General features: G+C 33.0%; 1 protein-coding gene across 2 annotated transcripts in view; it reads left to right on the top strand.

The window, feature by feature from the left end:
* LOC128994068 (elongation of very long chain fatty acids protein AAEL008004-like) overlaps nucleotides 1-19,942 on the top strand; it is a 108,628-nt gene extending 88,686 nt beyond the window's left edge. For both annotated transcript variants that reach the window (XM_054418298.1, XM_054418297.1), the window contains exons 4-9: nucleotides 5,237-5,317; nucleotides 10,889-10,945; nucleotides 12,873-12,978; nucleotides 14,866-15,002; nucleotides 16,955-17,137; nucleotides 17,863-19,942. In XM_054418298.1, the coding sequence (XP_054274273.1) occupies nucleotides 5,237-5,317; nucleotides 10,889-10,945; nucleotides 12,873-12,978; nucleotides 14,866-15,002; nucleotides 16,955-17,137; nucleotides 17,863-18,027 (729 nt within the window). In that variant the 3' untranslated portion in view covers nucleotides 18,028-19,942. The remainder of the gene's footprint in view (nucleotides 1-5,236; nucleotides 5,318-10,888; nucleotides 10,946-12,872; nucleotides 12,979-14,865; nucleotides 15,003-16,954; nucleotides 17,138-17,862) is intronic.
* Nucleotides 19,943-21,340: the final 1,398 nt, after the last annotated feature.

The following is a 21,340-nucleotide window of genomic DNA, read 5'->3' as shown; positions in this document are numbered from 1 at the left end:
CCTGAAACGTTTTTATGGACACCCTATCTAGCACAATGTCATGACATAGCAGAGTCAGTACGATAAAATATTTATGCATTATATTTATATCAATAAATAACTCTCATAATATTATAAATGTTTAGCATTGAAAGAAAAAAAATATTCAGAATTAGTAAAGGTTTTACCGATGTACAGCAGTTACTTGCAAACTAACATAAAAATTAGGGGTCATTATAGTGGTATATGGTAGGGAAATACTATATGACTTTTGTTTGACATGGGAGTTGTCAGCTTATGTATCAGTTTTTGGCAAACGCCCTACCACTGTTGGATGCAAAACAGATACACAATAGAATCGCGTTGACTACGAACTACTTTAAATACCACATTTAAACAAGACGATAGCAAAGTGGCGTTTTAAATCTAAATCAAGTTAGTCCCTAATATGGTAAACCTCTTAAGATTATATTTTTTACGTTTTAAATGTTTAAAAGTTGACAACATAAAAGACAGTAGGCCTATTTATGTTGGCTTAGTCAAGAACAAATAGCTCTTGTGTAATCTTTAAACATGTATAACTACTGTAAACTTTGGTAAACGTCACATTTATAAAATTCAATTTTAATGTTAAACGTTACGGAACGTTTAAATTCATAGTTGAGTTTAAATTAATGTTGTCTTCTTTATAAGGGATCCAGCCGATACAGTTTAGATATATCACTGTCTTTTGATTTTCTGCACTTATACAATTGAAATCTTAAGCGTTTTGTAAAAGCCCAACAGTTAAGATAGGCAGTTATATAGACCGGGTCAGTTATAACAGTGCCTGTGCGCACGCTATTTAGGCTAGCCAAGCGACGCGCAGACTAAATAATTAATTTATGTGACGGCGCGCTGCGGAGCATGCCTACCCTACTTCCGTGTGTTGATGTGTCAATCACCGTCTGTGTGTATTGGTGTGTGTGTGTAGTGGTGGAAGTAGGTCTTCACCTCGCACGAAGCACGAAGGTAGTAGCGGATGCAATGTCATCGCATTTAATTGTCAACGCAAGGTTTCCCAGATTGGAATATCTTGGTTGTCGAAGTTTAAAATTAAAAACAAATTTGCATAGTGAATTTCCCATTTAGGGAATAAGCTATTACCGTAGGTCTCATGGTAAGAAATGGTCCCGGAGCCGATAACTTTTTCGTTTTGAGGTACCCAGAGGCCAAAACACCTTCCGTTCAAATTCATATATACAGTATACTGTAACAGTAGGCCTATATGTGTGTTTGTTAGCTCGGTAACTCGAGCCAAACTGATCCGATTTTGGTAAAACTTTGTACAAACGTGTAAACCTTCGTTTATTCGAACGAGTTTAATTTTGAAGCTGAAGCAAAATTCACTACAAATTATAAAATTTATTCGTACGGTAAACAAGTCTTTGATGTATTAGACCTAATTAGGCTGACAAAGAAAACGATCCTTTCTCCGAGACAGTGTTTCGTGCTCAACCGTTAACGAAAATTTAATATTTGATGTTGTAAAGTGGACATTTAACGTCGTCCATCATATAATATACTGTCTAAATGCAACCTAATTGCAATACACTTCTTTATACGTCTGAACTTCTAAAGATGTCATTTACAAGACGGATATAAGATGTGGTTGGATTTTATGTTCGATGTAACTGGTCGGAATTGATATCCGTTGCAACATCTTTTGTTTTGGTTTGGAATGTTTACAACGTAAGTGTGGGTGTAACACTGACGTATTTTGGGTCGTATTAGACTGTTGTAGACTATCTGAACAACATCTGGTGCGGGGCGCGACAGACGTCAAATGCTTCGCTGACAGTAAAGTGATGTCACTTCTCAGGTTATTGCACATCAATAGTGTTTGTTTAGTTTTATCACCAGAGCTGGAGCGGCAGTTCGTAACCGATTCTACGATCAAGTTCACGTTAGCGCTTCATTTACTGTTTAGCTACGCCAATGTTGGTTTTAGCGAATTTCCCATATAGGGAATAAGCTATTACCGTAGTACTCATGGTAAGACCTGGACCCGGGACCGATTTTTTTTTCGTTTTGAGGTCCCTAGAGGCCAAAAACACCATCCGTTCAAATTCATATATATATATATAGATATATATTTATTTATATATATATATATATATTTATATTTATATATATATATATATATTTATATTTATATTTATATATATATATATATATTTATATTTATATATATATATATATATGTCCGTTAGCGCGATAACTCGAGCAAAAATGATCCGATTTTGATGAAATTTGGTACAAACGTGTAAACCTACGTTTATTCGAACGAGTTCGCGAACCAGCATGATCGGACCATGGGACAGGGGTTTATGGGGGCTTTTATGGGGTAAAAATGGGTTTTTCCTATTTTTGACCCAAAAAACATAAAATTTTGAAATTTCTTTCCAAACTATTTTGTAGAGCTTAAAAAACAAATAATTAAGTATATTGAAGCGTTATAATGCGCCTAATGGTTACGGAGAAAATTCCACAATATTGGTAATTTAAAATTCCCATGTTATTCTTATGGAGAATAAGTAAACCGTTGTAGTGTGCTTGTTTATTAACATATTTTGCCCAAATTTGGAAAATGTTTTTATTTCTTACTAACTATTAACATTTTACATAAAAAAACACTTTTACCCTCCCTGTTGCAGCAAACCTAAGTATGTGTTAAACTGATTCTATTTAAATAGGAAATAAATGTGATATTTTTAAGGAGACATTTTAGTCTAAATCCAATCAGGCAAATGGAAATTCGCTTAGTCTGCAGGTTTGCTGCGGCGGGGGTATTTTTGTAATAGAACAGTCCAAACCTCTTCTTAACATTGAAATTTTTGTTAGAAATTATCATCGACTCTGCTATGGATCGAACCAGGGAACCTTTATTTGAAATTTAGCTCTTTACTCGTCCATGTAAAAAACTGTTGGCTGCTGTTTTGCTAAAGTAAATTAATTTCAACTGTAAACCTCTGCTAGTTACAACAACCTCAGATTCGTTTCCCAATCCTCATGGCAATGCAGATTTTTTTAATGAGTCATAAGTTCATCAGTTTTTTTCCACAATCGATGTGCAAAACTAATTATTTTGTTGTCAGTTTTCCACGTCACCTTCACCTTCCATAAATAACATCACAATAATTAGTTGTCAATGTTTACACCTGAGTGTTTGCGGTTTGTTGAAACGTAAGATCTGTTAATTAACACCAATGCTTTGAGATGAGAGGATCAAAGTCCAGGCTTCTGATTGGAGCAGACATCTGTAGTCTTGTGAGTGTGATTGGTCTTACATACACAAACACTCGTGCTTGATAAATATTAACACACATACTTAGATATATTTGACTTTCTCCCCCTATACATATGGAGAAAGTATTGTTTTCGTCAAAAATTGTCAAGTTTAGTTTTAAGAGGAGATAACTGTTTTGGGTACCTTAAACCTAGAAAAATTGGTTTTCAAATTGATGTATGTATGTATGTGGATGTGTACAGACTACACCTGTGGTCCGATTTTGATTAAATTTGATATGTCACTAATCAAACTGAACTGTTGGAACGTACTGTAGAAATGTGCACCTCCAGGTGTTTTTCAGTTGTTTTTTTATTTAGATTATTAATGTAGGTTTTCCTATTTAAAATTACAGTAGTAAGATCGGAATATCACAAAAATGGCCTGAACGATTTTGATCAAAATGTATTATAATATAGCTTAAACAAAATGGTACAACCGCCATTGCTGTGAAAATTACGGTTCAACAGTTATTGCAACATACTTTTAATGTCCCATTAAACCCCATTAATAACAAAAAAGTCGAGGTTAAAAAAAATGGCACTACCGGTTTTTATTAACTTATTATGTTATGGACCTCAGAACTCTATACAAATGCTACAACCCCTGATACTATAAAAAATACAGTTCTAAGGTTATTGCGACTATTGTGATTTTTACAAAATAAATACCATAGTTACTCCCAACAACCTTATAGTTCATTATAAGGGTTTTCGACAAGATAATGGGATCAAGTATGTTTCAGATTGTTGATACCGTTAATTTGATCCAAACATATTTATATCAAACTAACCCAAAGCTGTCCTCATTTTTCATACTAAACATTGACCTAATCTTGAAGTGTAATGCTAACAGAAGTATCGATTCCTCACATTTTCGCTTAGTGTAGTTACCTATGCCAAATTCCCATTTTATTTGTATCGTGCAGTCGTCACTAAACCTTTAATCGATCAAGTAATTGCTAAATTGATTATATGCAGGATTGCTTATACTATCAAACAGTTGTGTTAATCAAAAGCCAACTCAATCAACAGTTGTAACTAACTCCAAAGCCATTATAGGATGTCAGTGATGATTAAGCTCGGAGGTTTACTCTTTACACTTGAGTTGAGCTTGTAATCTTTGTAAACTTCACCTTTATTCAAATAGCAATTTATAAACTTCAGTCGACTGTGTAGATCAGACCAACTGACAAACAATGTTTACAAGTTGTTGATTCAGAACTGGGTTGTTTGGAGATCAAATGAAGGAGTTTTATGCATAGAATAAAATAGAAATAGTCACTGAAAAAGGTTGCTGTGACATTTTATGTAGCGGGTTATTCTATACAGAATTATTTTTAGTTAGGCTAATAGTTTGTCTTTCTTTTAAAACAATTGTTTTTATATAACTACTATATTTAAAAAATCATTTCACTTAAATTACTTACACCAAGTATTGTGTGTATAGTCAGTGGTATTGCTTAACTATTGATCCTAAACTTCTAATCTAGTTAACTATACATTATAATTATCAAAATTATATTTAAATAGACTGTAAAATATAACCTTATTGGGAATTCGATTTTTAATTTTTATACTTGATTCATAGTTCTATATGTTATGCAAACTTTTAATAGTTAAAATAAATATGAAATATGATTGAAAAAATTAGAGAATTTGACTATTCAGTATTTATTTTGCTGACTTGTCTTTCTCATTTGTATGTAGAAACTCTAGAAAACACAAAGGCAGCAAGGAGTTGCCAATTATTATTTGTCAGGTTCCACAGTCCCTATCAATCTTTGCATACTACTTTTATTGTAGCCCAAACGCGTAAACATTATTTCTTTTGTCCAAACTGATTTTGCAGACTTTGTCTTTTAATTTTCGAAGATGTTTCAGCTAACAATTGGTGATGTTCATTAATGTTTGATTTATTTTGTTTCAGTACCTGATGTCAGGGTGGTTCGGACACTACAGTTTCCGGTGCCAACCTGTCGACTATTCCAACAGCCCCATGGCTTTGAGGGTAAGCATTTCATGTATATCTATCTACATAGGAAAACTTTGATCAACCATCTGCGACCATGCAGCATATTTAAGTGCCGCTACTTTTATTGCATTGCGGTTGTGTTTTACCCCATTTTGGTGGACAGTGAGAATCAAGTTGTGAAAACTTACTGTAATTACATCTGAATCCAAGAATATTAATTAGTAGTGTATTTGATCATGGCTTTTGGTTTTGTTACAAGACCCATATGACTGTTGAGATTTTTTACCTAAAATTCTAATATAGGATTTAGCGAAAATAATTGCTTCTTAGTTAGCTCTATACGTATTGTTTTATTTACAGGTTGTAGATTGATGATAACCATATTTACACTTCTTTTAAATAACTGCCTTAGTTGTTTGAGTAGAGTAAACAAGTTTGAGAGTTGTAAAAACATTTGAATGCCCAAGTTGGATTCAAAGTAGGAATTTTCAAACTCAAACACTCTCTGCGTCCTGAATAGTCTGTTTTGTTTGTTCTTCAGAAGGTAACGTTTAGCAAGTGTAGGCCTTTGTTTTATTATTTGATGATAAAATAATCTACTCACTCTATAAATAAAGGTAAGCAAATCTCTTATGCATATTGTGTTTAGGAATAGGTTTTAGATTGTATAATAGTTCAAAGTTACTTCCTTGTGGATTATTATCTTATTTGATGTCTTGAAAACTATGTTAAGGTAGTTTTATGCCTAGATAGGGTTTATATGTAAAAATATATAACGCTAGAGTGTTTGGTTGTCCTCTCTTGGTTTACAGGTTGTTTTACTGTCAAAGTTGTGATAACCAAAGCACACGTGAAATTTACTCAAAATATATATATATTAGAACAACTATTGGACATCAGCGCTTTTAAGTTTTTCCACACATAAAACCCACATATCACCATAATAATCTTCAAATGTTACTATATGATGAGAAAGGTCTTGCAGTATGCAAAGTTTATGAGTACGAATCTGAAAAACATTCCATATTTGACGCTTGACGCTTGATATATTTGATAGTTTATGCAGTGCAAAGTTTATGAGTACGAATCTGAAAAACATTCCTAATTTGACGCTTGACGCTTGATATATTTGATAGTTTATGCAGTATGCAAAGTTAATGAGTACGAATCTGAAAAACATTCCATATTTGACGCTTGACGCTTGATATATTTGATAGTTTATGCAGTGCAAAGTTTATGAGTACGAATCTGAAAAACATTCCATATTTGACGCTTGACGCTTGATATATTTGATAGTTTATGCAGTGCAAAGTTTATGAGTACGAATCTGAAAAACATTCCTAATTTGACGCTTGACGCTTGATATATTTGATAGTTTATGCAGTATGCAAAGTTAATGAGTACGAATCTGAAAAACATTCCATATTTGACGCTTGACGCTTGATATATTTGATAGTTTATGCAGTGCAAAGTTTATGAGTACGAATCTGAAAAACATTCCATATTTGACGCTTGACGCTTGATATATTTGATAGTTTATGCAGTATGCAAAGTTTATGAGTACGAATCTGAAAAACATTCCTAATTTGACGCTTGACGCTTGATATATTTGATAGTTTATGCAGTGCAAAGTTTATGAGTACGAATCTGAAAAACATTCCATATTTGACGCTTGATATATTTGATAGTTTATGCAGTATGCAAAGTTTATGAGTACGAATCTGAAAAACATTCCATATTTGACGCTTGACGCTTGATATATTTGATAGTTTATGCAGTGCAAAGTTTATGAGTACGAATCTGAAAAACATTCCATATTTGACGCTTGACGCTTGATATATTTGATAGTTTATGCAGTGCAAAGTTTATGAGTATCTATCAGAAATACATTTTATATTTGACTTCAATTCCTTCTTCAACAATGTTGCTCCCTTTTTGAGTATTCCACTTCCTTGTTTTTAAATGTATCCGTTTATTTTATCCATTACTTAATTTTTATACATTTTAACAAATTTAGGACATTATTTGAGAGTATAAATATTGACTACATATCAGTTTCTAAAGTTTCTAATTAATGTTTATTCACCTGGTGAACAAGTGAGACCTGTTTAGTACATGCAAGTCTTGGGTATTTATTATTACAGTAAGTTTGGTGACATTGTTAAAGTGTTACAACAATAGTTAAGCACCTTTTCACGTAACTGTTTTATCAAATTTGAATTTTGTTTGTGGAAGGATAAGATTTTATCATAGGCCTAATTCATTTTTCTTTTTGATCAGACACATTTTATCGTTTACAAAATTTTTTCCAAACCAAAACTGAATATAACTATTCTTTAAAACGTTTAGTCCAAACTAACCAATGCAGTTATTTTTTTTTACACGTAAATAAAAATGATGACAGTAAAAATAATCTGTATCAGCTGTTTTTTTTAACTACAGCTACAAAAAGGTATCGACGATAACATGGACACTCAAGGGCTGTAGGGCGAAAACTTGATTTTTCCCAGCCTTATGACCAACTCCAATTGCTTTCTCGTGGCCAAATACCCCATTTTAAAGAAAAAAATAAAAAATCCTCTGACAGAAAAAAAAGTTTGCCCGTACATGCGCTTGTTTTAGATTATAGGATATTGGCTAAGATTTTATCTCATTTTCACTTGTTAAAATCAAACAAGAGTTGGAGGTTAAATTTTAATACACATTTTACTTCATGTATCTCATGTTTAGTTTGCATTCATACTAAGTAACATAGTTGTCCCAACTATAAAATAGAGCAAGATCACATTGCAGTTATTGCCCACTGCATGTACACTATTGCAGCTAGTTTGCACTGAAAACATTGAATAATTTTTCCGTTGATGAATGGAAATGAAAGTCAATGACCCGGTTGTATCCATTGTTGTCTTTGTCGTAATCAGTTCTGAGCAATCTTATTAACCTATATTTTCAGGGTCAATAAGTCACTTAGGCATAATTGTCGACCTTGCACCAGAGAATTTTGTTTTGTTCCTGTTAAAAGACATTTCCCACTGTAACAATCTACAACACAGTTTTGGAAATTACATAATTCCAAGTACACTGTTTAGATACAGTATAATTCATAAACAATTTAAAAACACAATATTATCTAGTATTGTACTTAAATGAAGAATGATACAAATAGACTGAGTTACCAAGCATCATTGATAGAAATTTTATGAAATTAAAAATGCTATGAATAGCTTAATGGCAGTCCATTCACTGTGGTCATCATGTCTCTAGTTCCGGGACTGAATCGGTACAATCTTGCTCAAGACAAATTAAAGGATTACCATAAAGCCTCATTCACACGGGGCGGCGTGTATGAAGCCGGCGAGTTGGCGAGTGTGCTTGTATTCGTTCACACGGAGCTTGTCCACTCGCAGACGTGTAGAAAGAGGCCGGCGAGTGCGCTTGTAGTCGTTCACACGATGCTTTTTCCACTCGCTCAGTAGCTAGCTTGAACCAAATCCTCCGACATCTTTGAATAATATGCGCACAAGCACAAGCAACTGTGTTCACACTGGGCTACTTTACACGCCTACTCGCTCAAAAGCTGGTGAGTTGGCGTGTAAAGTAGCGGCAGCGTCAACTTTTTCCAGAGCTTTTTTACAAGCAGCTTTTGGGCGAGTACGTCGTTCACACTGAGCTATTTTACTAGCTGCGTGTAAAAAATCCGGCTTGTAGCTTGTAAACTCGCCCCATGTGAATGGGGCTTAAGAAGGTATATTTACACCATTTTTCAATATTCATCAGTCATACGGACATTATAATACTGCCAATAAATTTTGGGGGCAATATTTATCAAATCAAATCAAATCAAATCAAAAATTCTTTATTTATTTCATGCACATAGGTACATATAAATAGTGTCAAAAAATTAAATTAAAAATACATCAGTGTTTGAACCTTAACTATTTTAACACAATTTGTCCTGAAATATACTTTTTTATTTCTTTTGTGAACAAAAGAAATAAATTAATAATTTCTTAGTAATTTTTTTAGTAATTTCTTTAGTGGCGGATTAGCTTGTTAGTGTTAATTTATTGTTCTATTAATGTTAAACCAGGTTTCTATTTAACTAATACAACTCTAGAAATGTTACAGGTAGCACAAATGTATTCGTTTTGTACATATTCAACATTTTTTTGGGGCCACAGAAAATAATTGTTTTCAACTCTTCTGGAATTTCTAACATTTTTATTTAAATATTATTGTAAAGAAGGTTTTTTTATATATGCGAGAAACATTATTAAATATTCTTGAAGGAATTGATTGACACAGGAAAGAACTAACTTTACGTATTACGATGACTCAAATGTTGAAGTATCCATGGTCGTAAGCAATGGTATAAGTTTCTTCAGCAGTATCTGTCAGTTTGTAGAAGTTGTCCACTTCCTGGCCACCAACTTTCTCCTCTCACTATTCCCCTCCTGACAACTCGGCAAAAGTAATTTATTTATCAGTCTGTTATGTACACATGACTTTTAATAGCATAGGTAACTGCACAGAGTGTTTGGAGAAGTAGTTCCTAGTCGCAGTTATGCAATAGAATGTTAAATGTAAGGGGGGCGTGATTGGTCTAGTGGTAAAATGCGATACCTCTGTTCTGGAGGCTAAGTTTGAGTCTTGTCAAAAATCACCAATTGATTTTGGCTATGTGATATTGGCACGATCCAATGGTTCAAAACTTACCTATCTAGAAAACAAAAATAGATAAATGTCTCTGGCAAGGAGAACCTTTTTTTAAAAACATATTTTCCTAAAGGAAAGAAGCTATCACCACAGGAAAGACCTAGACCTGGTAATGATTTAATCTTTTATTTTGATGTCCCCAGACGTATAAAACACTATTCGTTCAGATCTATATGTGTCCGTGTACACAATAACTCGAGTAATTTTGGTCTTATTTTGATGAAATTTGGCATGAATTAGTGCTTCATAAACTTAAATGTGTTAGCGAACCAGCAAGTCATAAACAGTTTTTTTTAAGTTTTACAAAAATTATTTTTATTTTTTATTTATACCTGATTGTGTGGAAATGCCTGAACATGGAAAAAACAATTTGGTATAGGCCTATTAAAGCATTGTTGTACGATTAAAGGTTACGGAGAGAATCTCAAAAAGCTGTGGATTTAAAATTCCCATGTCATTCTTATGAAGAAAAAGAAACTGTTGTAGTTTGCTTCTTTATTACAATTCTATCAAAAAACACTTTTCCCTTTAAATTAGCAGCAAACCTCGTTAGTCTAATGTTTTTCAAAGGGGAATAAATATGACTTGTTTTGTTGTTTATAAAAATATTTTATTTTCATGAGACAAATTGAAATACTGCTGGTTAGCTGTGGTGGGATTTTTTTTTTATTAGAAAACTCCAGTAAGATAAGTTTTATCAAATAAAAATATTAAATGAATTAAAGTATTGATGTGTATCTCGTCGGATCTGTTGTCTACAGTCTCATGATGAAAGGCTTTTGTTTCTGTACCTATATAAAGATTGCAGCAATTCCAACATATTTATTTTATATTTTCAATCCCATTTATCTGGAGTTAATACAATTTTGTTAATTTTTTCTTTTCTTTCAGATGGCCAGAACATGTTGGTGGTACTACTTCTCTAAATTCACAGAATTCTTTGACACCGTAAGTTGTTCTCATTGCATTAGCTGAGTTCCTTAATTTGATTTCACAGCACATAATAAATAATAAATAATATTTGTTTACAATATTCAAGAAATATATTATTTGGTTTAACACATGCTTTTCCTAACAATTATGACGTGCAAGATCATACGTCAAGAATATTTTTTGAGTTTTATCATATTTTATTTACTTTCAAACACACTTTGTTCTCTAATAAAATTGTTGAATGATTAACAAGATTTTTCCATTGTGTTTGTTTAGTTAATATTATATCATATAGCTATTTTGGAGAGTATACTGTAGATTGAGTAAAAGATCATTTTAGAAAGACAATTTTTGCTGAGGTTAGTATTTATTTGTAGTAGATAAACCTGGTTTGTACGTATATATTTTTTACATTAATCAGAGGTTTATACAGGGTCTTAAAAAAGGGTATTGACATAATTCACATAGTGATTCATTGAGTCAGAATAAAGAGAAAATCAAAAACAAAAATTCTTCCAAAATCACTTTTTTAACCAGATATCCGCCATTTTGTATTTTTTACATGTTTTTTTCTTTAGTTTGTTCCAACCGATCTTTATAAAACATGGTATGCATGTTGAAGTAAAAGCAACCCATATGAGAGAAAAAAGTTGTCTTGGTTAAATTTGAAATTACAAAATGGCGGCCATTTTAAATATTTAAACTTTAATCACCAAAAAATGGCTGATTTTAAGGAAAAAATTTCAGGTACACTTTTAGCATTATAACTTCCCTATCAAACGCCACCAAGTTTAAAAACATCAAATAAAGAATAACTGAAATATAAAGATTTTTGGTCGTAAAATGAAGTTGAATGGAACATCAACTAAGCCAGTCAGGCTAAGCTAGTCAGGTTTTCCTTTTTTTACAACTAAAAATCGTGATATTCCTATCTAAAAATAAAAATGTTTATGTAAAAAATACAAAATGCCGGATATCTGGTTTACCAAGCGATTTTGAAAAGATTTTTATTCTTGATTTTCTCTTTATTTTGACCCAAGGAATCACTACGTGAATTATGTCTCTACCCTTTTTGAACACCCTGTATACTATTTGTCATGTCATAGCATTTTAATTTTTGGTCTATTTACTGTTCATGGTATCTTTAGTCTGTAGATTATTACAAAGCTTATATTTATAAAAACACTTTAGAAGTACAGTAGTTCTGGTACTCCATAGTTACAGCAATAATAAAAGTAACATGTATGCCATTATATCATGCACATTAATATTTTCATCAACATATTTTACAGTAGTTTGTAGTGTTTAGCCAGAAACTTTTTCACCAGCTCACAGACTTTTTAAAATATACAAATCCTCTTTGCCTTCAGTCTGAACAAAAATGTCCTGTTGATGAGAAAATGTTTTAATTGGATCATTAGTTTCTTACTTACCTTGTAATTTAGTTATTCAAATATCATTTAGAAATATAATACTATACAATCTATAACTTGAAACAGATTGGCTAGTTTAAAAATAATATTATATGTCTTATTGATGTTGTTTTCAGAAAATCTCACACATTATTTTGATGAGGACAAAATATTATACATTTTTTTTGTTACAAAATTTCATTATTTCTTTGTAAACGAAATATCAAACATTAATTTAATTGAAATTTTACTCATCACATTCTGTATGGCCACACACTTTTAGGAACATATGTGTCATTTGAGGAATTCACTACAGATTTACAAACAGTAAAAAACAATTTTCCACAAATTTTGGAGTCTGGAGTCTGATCCTGTCTTGTAGGTGAGAAAATACCTAAAGCTTACAAAACTTCTACGAAAAGAAAAATACAAAATACAAACCACGCAGAGTACTAATCTTTTAGACTAACACAGTTTGTGTTGTGAGCTTTGTTGAAGAGTTTCTGTCAGCTTGTTTGTCGCTGTTGCAGTTGTTCTTCATTTTGCGCAAGAAGAATGAGCATGTGTCCACACTGCATGTGGTCCACCACGGGTGCATGCCTATGAGCGTGTGGATGGGCATGAAGTTTGCTCCAGGTAACGTCTACAGTATAGATAGTGTGCTTGACTCACAGAGAAGTAAGGCGTAGAGGAAACATTCAATGGTGTCTAGCACTAGTGGTGGTGTCTAGGGTAAAGTCCAACACCACCCTGCTGTACTACAATGCTCACGGCGGAGGAAGACCCTGTGCCCTGTGCGAAAGGAACTTCTGCACACTGCTCGCCGCTCGGGCTCTTCCTTGCTCAACACAAGTTATATTTCCAGAACAAAATATAGAGCTGAAAGCAGACAGTCAATAAGCAAGTTTCCTCTGTACCTTGCTTCTCTGTGGTTAATATTGGTTTTCTCTGAAAATCCTCCAAAATAAAATTGTCGTGAACTACTGTGCTTTTGCTGCAAAAAATAACAATATATAAGTTTGTTCTGGTGTTTGAGTCTTAAAACTTTTTATTTGATTTGATTTTAACTGTAGTCATTTTTTTAGATAGTGTTTTTTTTATTTACTTTTTTAACAGATGGATCTCATTAATGTACTAGTTATCAAGGTATTTAGATAAAAGAAAGTTCTTTTTGGCTAATAGAAATTGGTTTTTTAGGCTCTACTAAATTTATATCTATAATAAATGCTATCGGATTTGATAACAACGGCTAAAATGCTTTTAATAGGCTTTGAATATGAATAACAGCAAAGATTTAACAAGAAAATCTGATGTTCGCTGGGCTTTTTTTTACAGTTTTTAAATTTGTTTTTTTATGTATTAATGTAATGTGTATTAGGACAAAAGGATAAATAAATACAGTACTATAATTACAGTAATTCTTAAGTGTTCCAATTTTGATTTTAACAGTTTTGGAGCTGTTAAAATTTATCTTAAAACTTTACATAAACAAATTGATAAAAATCATTTAATAGTTTAATATCAGTGTTATTTATTAATTGAGTGCAGTTAAAAAAACAAACACATTTTAAATTAGTACAATATAAAAAGAAACACATGTTAGTTGAGTGCAGTTTGACAAGATGTTTTGATACTTAAGGTAGGTAATGATTTTGTGCAAATGATAGATGATTAACCACTGATCAGATTCTTTCACTTTACCTTGTCATTCTTGTCATCACAATTCATTTATCATGTTGCAATGTCAATTTTACAATGTATCCTTGACACTGACTGCCATTCCTTGACAAAAAGGTTTGTCACCTGATACAGATTATGTAAACGGTTCTACTATTTTCTACTTGGATCATGTAGATTATGTTGGTTTGAAACTTTTACTGTTAGTGAAGAAAATCTTGAACTAGATCCAACTTATGTAATTGATTAAATGTGTTATTATATTACCATAAATTCCTCATCAGCGATTCCGAAAGTAAGAAGTTAAGAGTTCTGGGTAGCAGAGTGATTCCTGGTAATCAAAAAGTTGAGTTTGATCCTGAAAAAATCGGTTGGTTTTTTGATGTTTCAAAATAGACCCAGCTCCCTTTCATCTGATGGTCCTGACTAAGAAAGAGCTGATCTTAGTCAGTGACAAAGCTACACAATGCTATCCACACACTATTCTATACTCATTTGTTCTTCGTATGAAGCTAACAATCTTACTGGACTCCATTGAAACATTCAACACTCAATTACTTTAACCTCTATGGGAGAGCGAGCTGGTCTAGTGGTTAGAGCGCGGGACTTCGGTCCAAGAGGTCCCGGGTTCAAATCTCACCAAATCACCAATGGATATTATCTAAGTGATAATGCCGCAATCCCTAGGTCTCAACAATCCCAGGCTCGTGCCTAGCGTCCTAGAACAAAAAAAATTACTTTAACCTCCATAGCAGTAATTATTGAAGTTTCAAAGCTATTGTGTATGTTAAAAGATTTAAATGTATTCTACTTTTGATTCATCTCCGATTTGCATCCTCTGTGCAGGTGGTCACAGCACCTTCTTCGCCCTACTCAACACCTTTGTCCACATAATCATGTACTTCTACTACATGGTGGCCGCCATGGGACCACAGTACCAGAAATACATCTGGTGGAAGAAGTACCTCACATCTATGCAGATGGTAAGACACTAAAATATCCCAGGCTAGGGAATTCATTGGAACCTTTTCAAGGGGAGGGGGAGTAAACCAGCATCTCTTGGGATTTGTGGAAAAGACCTTCCTTTCCATAAATATTTCGTGTAATATGCCTTAAAATTTTAATAATTTGCCAGTGAATTTGTAATAATTTTTCTCTACAAGCTTAAACAAATTTTGATCCATACAACACAAGGTATCAGTAGGGATTTTTTTAAGACTAAAAATGGTAAGTAAAATATTTTTTATAATTTTTTAGTAACAAAAATCATAGGTTTTTTCTATTCATTCACTACCACTACTTTGTTTATTGCGATTTCGGTATTGTTAACAGTTAGCTTAGTCTATGAATTTATCCATTATAAATTAAACTATGTATTCTAAACTAACCTAACCAACCAAACTTGCTGATTATGAAAAAATTCTTGTAGTGAATTATCGGAATTGCAATAAAAAAAGTGTTAGTGAATTACGGTAACAGAAAAGGACCAAATCATATTTCTTGAAATATTTTGATTTAAATCTAAATTTTGTACTAGTCACTTACTATACTAGTCATTCCAAATGATTTAGATTATGTATAGGCTACCACAGGTGTTTGAACACATTGAGCTGTCCAGGGCCGGTTCTAGGAATTTTTAAGAGTTAAGCGAACACCCGAATCAGCGCCACTTAGAATTCCATGAACAACTTAACCGTATTTGTGAATTTTTTCCCAATGATTTTGGCAAGCACTTTTTTATAAGTTTAGGTTAGAAGAATACTTGCAATAAAAGACTGTTTATTATTCGCAGAAATTTAACATTTTTACACTTTTACTCATCATATAAACTTTAGCAAAACCAAGGCCACGCTAAAAAAACAGACCGTAATGCTCGTCAAGCATGACGTCACGATAGAAGACGGCATGACGTAATGTTTGCCGTTTGTGATCAGCTGCTTGTTTTAATTTGGAAAATAAATAAATAAATACCTACGTCATTGCCGTCTTCTATCGTGACTTTGGGCTGACTGGACTCGCCACCAGATGATTTAAACAAAAATCTACTTATTGATTTGGCTTGTTTTTTATCTTCCTCTTCCAAATTCGCTTACGCTTTCTATAAGTGCTAGACGGTTTCTTTTTTTCTGCCATTGTTTTCTTAGTATCGGCTCGTAATATGTTTTACTATTCATTCAGTTTATACTTTCTTCTTATTTAATGCTCTAATTATAAATTAAACTTAAATTACTCGTAATCATTCACTTATCAACATCAACAATCATGAATCATCAAAACGATGCCAATACGATACCGATACTGTATACTTCGTATACAACTAAAGAGTGCAATACAACGTAATGTTCAGCTCTAGGATCAGAGGCAGAAGGGAGGGAAGGGCGGGGGATGTTTCTTGTTGTGACAAGTGGCGCTGCGCGCTTGCTTATCTCGACTAGTGAGTGAGTCGTGAAATGAAACCCACAGGCACCGCGCTGTACGCTGCCGACTCCGACTGCCAAGCGTCAGCACTACAGATCGAAACTGCAAATGGCATCGAGTCCTTGAGTTGTAGTGCTGTACAAATATACGCATTTTTCAAGTGCTGTTGGTACAAACAGAATAAATGCCTTTACTGTGGTACTTTGAATACTTGAACTCTGAGAAAAAATAAGCAAAATTACGTTGTTTACGTTAAAAAAAAATTGTTCTGTTGGCGCCACGGCGCCACTTTTTCGTGGCGCCATATGCGGCCGCGTAGTTCGCGTATGGGTTAAACCGGCCCTGGAGCTGTCCAAAATCTTACAATGCTAAGCTATGTTTTGAAATAGATTATCAGTAACAAAGCCACACAAGACATTTCAATCAGGTTTTTTCATATTCAGGCTGAAATACACCCAAGACTTGGCATTTAGTGTTGTACAATTCCCCACATTCAACACTGTTGTTCTGTCCTCAGGTACAATTTGTGATGATCTTTGCACATCAGTTCCAACTGTTGTTCACTGACTGCAACTACCCCAAGAGTTTCATGGTGTGGATCGGACTCCATGGTGTCATGTTCCTCTTCCTCTTCTCTGACTTTTACAAGACTCGCTACTCAAACGGCAAGAGGCCACCCAAGAACGATGGAGCTTGTATGGTGAGTTAAATTTAGTTTCATTTTTAAAGAGGTGGTTAGTCTTTTTAGACTTTGCATTTTGCCGCTCGAAATGGATTTCGGGCATTTTTGTAAACCAAAGCAAGTGTACCAAATTAGTATTATAATAACTGTACTTTTATTGAGAAATATTAGTAGCAGCACTCAAACCTAAACCCTTGACATCACTACTATGGATTCATTGTTCCTAATTTTATTTTGGTTTCCTTATTTATCTATTATTATATTGGGACCAGTAATGAATCATGTATAATTTAAGCAAAAGCAATGTTACCGTACTGCAATAAAAATAAGTGTCTTGAAAAAAAATCTGATGGAAGGAGATGGAGATAGGTGACATAACCAACATTTCATTAAGAGTATAAACAGCTTTATTGCTAACAGATTGTTTTATTTAGGGCATACAATCCTATGCTTTATTTATTACAGACAATGTCTGTTTATTTGTGGGTTTCTTTGTTAGATTTATCTCAAAAGGAGAATAATTTTGCTAAAAGTTTTAGACAGGAGCTTTTCAGGTAAAAAAAAGAATTGGTAAAAGAAATAAAACCCCACCAAGCATTTTTGGTCCCTCGATACTTATAGCCAATCTACTAAGTTGTGCTGACCTTTGTATACTGAATAAAGGTACTGCAAACTCGTTCTTTTTTTTTTAGTAATTCATAAAAATCAACTCGTCATGATCACTAATTGTTTTGTTTGTGCAGCCTGTACTGAAAGACAAAGAGGAAAAGGTAGCCAATGGCAAGACAGCATACACCAACGACTACTCGGCTCTCTACTCTAGCTGCTACTCCAACGGGATCAACAACGGCTACATGTCGAGTCACGCGCCGGCCAATCAGGACGAAGAGAGTAGAAAAGTCAAGTAGCACCGGAGCTCCCGCTCCTACTGTTGTTATACATCAAAGATGTTCATGCCATTTTTGTATTTTTACAAAATGTGTTAGTTTAAGACCGCCAATAACATTTGGTTCACAAATGTTTTTACGGTCTTGCTTGTTGTTTATATGTATATTTTCATTCTTTTAAGTGTTTATCGAGTCATCACTTACTTAATTTGTCTGGGAATGTGAATTGAGGAGTCAAAAAAGTTTGATTTATTTGAAATAATAGACATTTTTATGATTGCCACTTTATTTGAATTCTTGACTAAAATAATCATGACACAATATTTTGTTTCAAATGTATTTGTGGTAAAGTCACCAAACTTCAATAATAATTATTTTCGATTTGATAAATTTAAGTTACAGTTAAGCTTAATATGTCTTAATATCACTGTAATTTTAAATTTTATCAAACTTAACTTACATTACCAGACACTGAGAATTTCTAAGTGCTGTACATTTCTGACAAATTTCATAAGTCAGAATTGTCCATGATTTATGTTTAGGCATTCTGTTTGAAATAAAATGTTACAAAAATATTTTGTTTCATTGCAGATTTAATAAGAAAAAGATATTCATTATAAAGTCCAACTACATTCAAAAACATGTTAAATAATGGCTCCTCACACTGAATGATACCATTCAATCTGTATTGTATATTTTTAGGTTATTATAAATGTACATTTATAAAAAAACTTAGTCATTAGTAAAAAACCTATAGATATAGGATTCATGGATTTTAATATTGACATGTTCTTGAAGAACCGATTCAAACTATCGCAAATACTTGTGTTTAATCAATTTACATTTGGTCGCAACCATATTATTTCGGATAGAATTTGAATTAAACTAAAAATCCTTGCAAACAAAATCAGAAATAGTCACTGTTTTTATTGGTGATATCCACTGATTATGTTACCCATTAAGTTTACTTTAAGTGTTTACCGCATTATTAATTCTTCAGCTACATATAGCTTTAACTATTTAAAAAAATACTAAGTTAATAAAAATGTGTTGTCAGAGAAATATAAAAATGTATTGGCTAGGTTTAAATTTCACGATATTCACAGAAACACATAATCTAAAACCATTAGTTATCCACTCAACTATGACCTACATAACTGAAACTATTTGAAGTTTTAGTCTAATTATCTTATTTTCATCAATGAATAACGTTACGTAATGTATTCTAAAGAGTTTTAACATACTTGTTAGGGAGCCTGGAAGGTTATCCAGTATGATGTCTATGTAAATAGGTACTGTGTGTATTGCGTACCGTATGTCGTATGTCATAAGTGTTAGCCGAGTTGGAGTGGTCGAGCTTTCTATATGGGTTAGAGTAAGATATGAATGTACTGACGCTTTACGCTTATAAGTGGAATCAGCTAAGTTACCCGTTGACTCGTGAGGTCCAAGATCAAATCAGTGATACTCCACTATCATATGTGAATGGCATTTTGTGCTTTTTGGTTGATATGGTGTAAGCATGTTTTACCACTATGGGTATTATCCATAAGTGTTACAACATAGTTATTCGAGGTTTTTTATCGTTTAAAGTTTGTCTGTAAAGTTTAAATTTTTCTAACAAAAAATTTAACTACCTTACTTTTAGCTTTATAAAATGTTGAATTATTAGGCCTACTTTTGTTTTAGAAATCATTTGGGAAACTAAACTGAAGCACAAACCGTCAATAAATTCAAGTAATACAAAAAGTCATTCAGCTATTTCATCCAAAACATTTATCAATGTATTGGAGGACAGTTTAATTTGTTAAGTTATTGCCTTATGAAATAGTTTCAAGCGAAAGTGTTACTTTACAACCAAGTGTACAAATTGTCTAATGTTCTTCAACGATTTGTTTTTTACTAAACACTATTTATTAAAATGATGTTTGTATAGTATAAATTTGTATTGAAATTACCCATGAACCTACAATTCACAGAGTATTTAGGTATGACTTTTTTACTTGGGATGTAAACAAATGTTAGTTAAGCCTTGTGGGTGGAAAGGCATTTAAAATTAGGTGCAATGCTTAATGTTATAATTCAATACTCGTCTTAGCACGTCCAGGCCCCCCTTTTGGTTTTGGTTTGGGGATCGTTGGATATTTCCTCAGGGGACAATTTTTTACCGGGTAATAAATTAATAAATTACTGGATAAGCAGGTAAGGTTGAACACTAAGCACTGCAGAAGTGGTTAAGGAACAGTTAGGGGAATATTTCTATATTTAGCGGGGTTAAAATTGCAATCCTCCACATTCTCAAATATTAGCACTCTCAGCATTTGTGTCTGGCATATTTTGAAGCGGTTGACACAATAATCTGTATTCTGTATATTAACCAAAATGCTTAAATGGTAAGGATTATGTAAAGTTTCAAAGATTTCGAGTATTAGGACGTAAGGCTAACAATCCTGCTAGATGACAAGAATTTTGCCTGTACACAGGATGTTTCGTAACTCTTATAATAATTTAGTCCATTGCACACACCTATTGGGTTCTTGAGAAAGAAATATTGAGGGGGACTGATTCTGAAATGGGGAAATTAATTTTGGTGTCCTATATTCTAAATTATTCCTTGGTTTTAAACCAAAAACTAGGAACTGCAAAAAAATCTGAAGTCCCTAGGACAATGGAAGTAATTTAGGCCTTTGGCCTTAGTACAATTTTGTATCCAAACAATATCATGCTTTTATAAGCGACAGTGAATTGTAATCAGCAATTAACTTTTATCCACTGTTTGGCCAATTAATACTTTGTACGAACAAATTCGTCCATCTAATCAGCTAAATTCACAAAATATTGCCACTATGAAGTTCTTTAAACCTATGGCATTTTTAAATCAGTGTATTTTAAAATATCAAGACAATTTCAAGACTAGTGTATCAACAACTGGTGTTTTCTACAGTCAGCAAAGATTATATTTAACACATATTACACCATTTACATTGTCTCTGAAAGATAAGTGACTTAGTTTTTTAAAAACTTAAAACAATTTTTGAGGAGGAAAGGAAAGTAACAAGGATAAACAAAGGCAGGATGAAGGTATATTACAGTAAAAGTACAGAAAGTGGCATTTTCCTGTGTGTGTTCAAGTTTTACGAGTAAGGCTAAGTCAAACACCAAATCAAATCTCACGTAAACGGCAAAGTAGAGAAGTTTGAAATGTGTGAGTGGGTTTCACATATAAGAAGAAGCCGAGGACGGGGATAATTGGATCAAGTACTGGTCAACCACATTTGGTACAAGTTTGGACGAAACTATTCATTACAACCTAAAATACACATGTCCAGAATAA

This window comes from Macrosteles quadrilineatus, unplaced genomic scaffold (genome assembly GCF_028750875.1).
Source record: "Macrosteles quadrilineatus isolate MER2022 unplaced genomic scaffold, UCM_ALF_1.0 Scaffold_5__1_contigs__length_97177068, whole genome shotgun sequence".
Classification (NCBI taxonomy): domain Eukaryota; kingdom Metazoa; phylum Arthropoda; class Insecta; order Hemiptera; family Cicadellidae; genus Macrosteles; species Macrosteles quadrilineatus.
The sequence above is the reverse complement of the archived record's forward strand: the minus strand, read 5'-3'. Positions and strand labels throughout refer to the sequence as shown.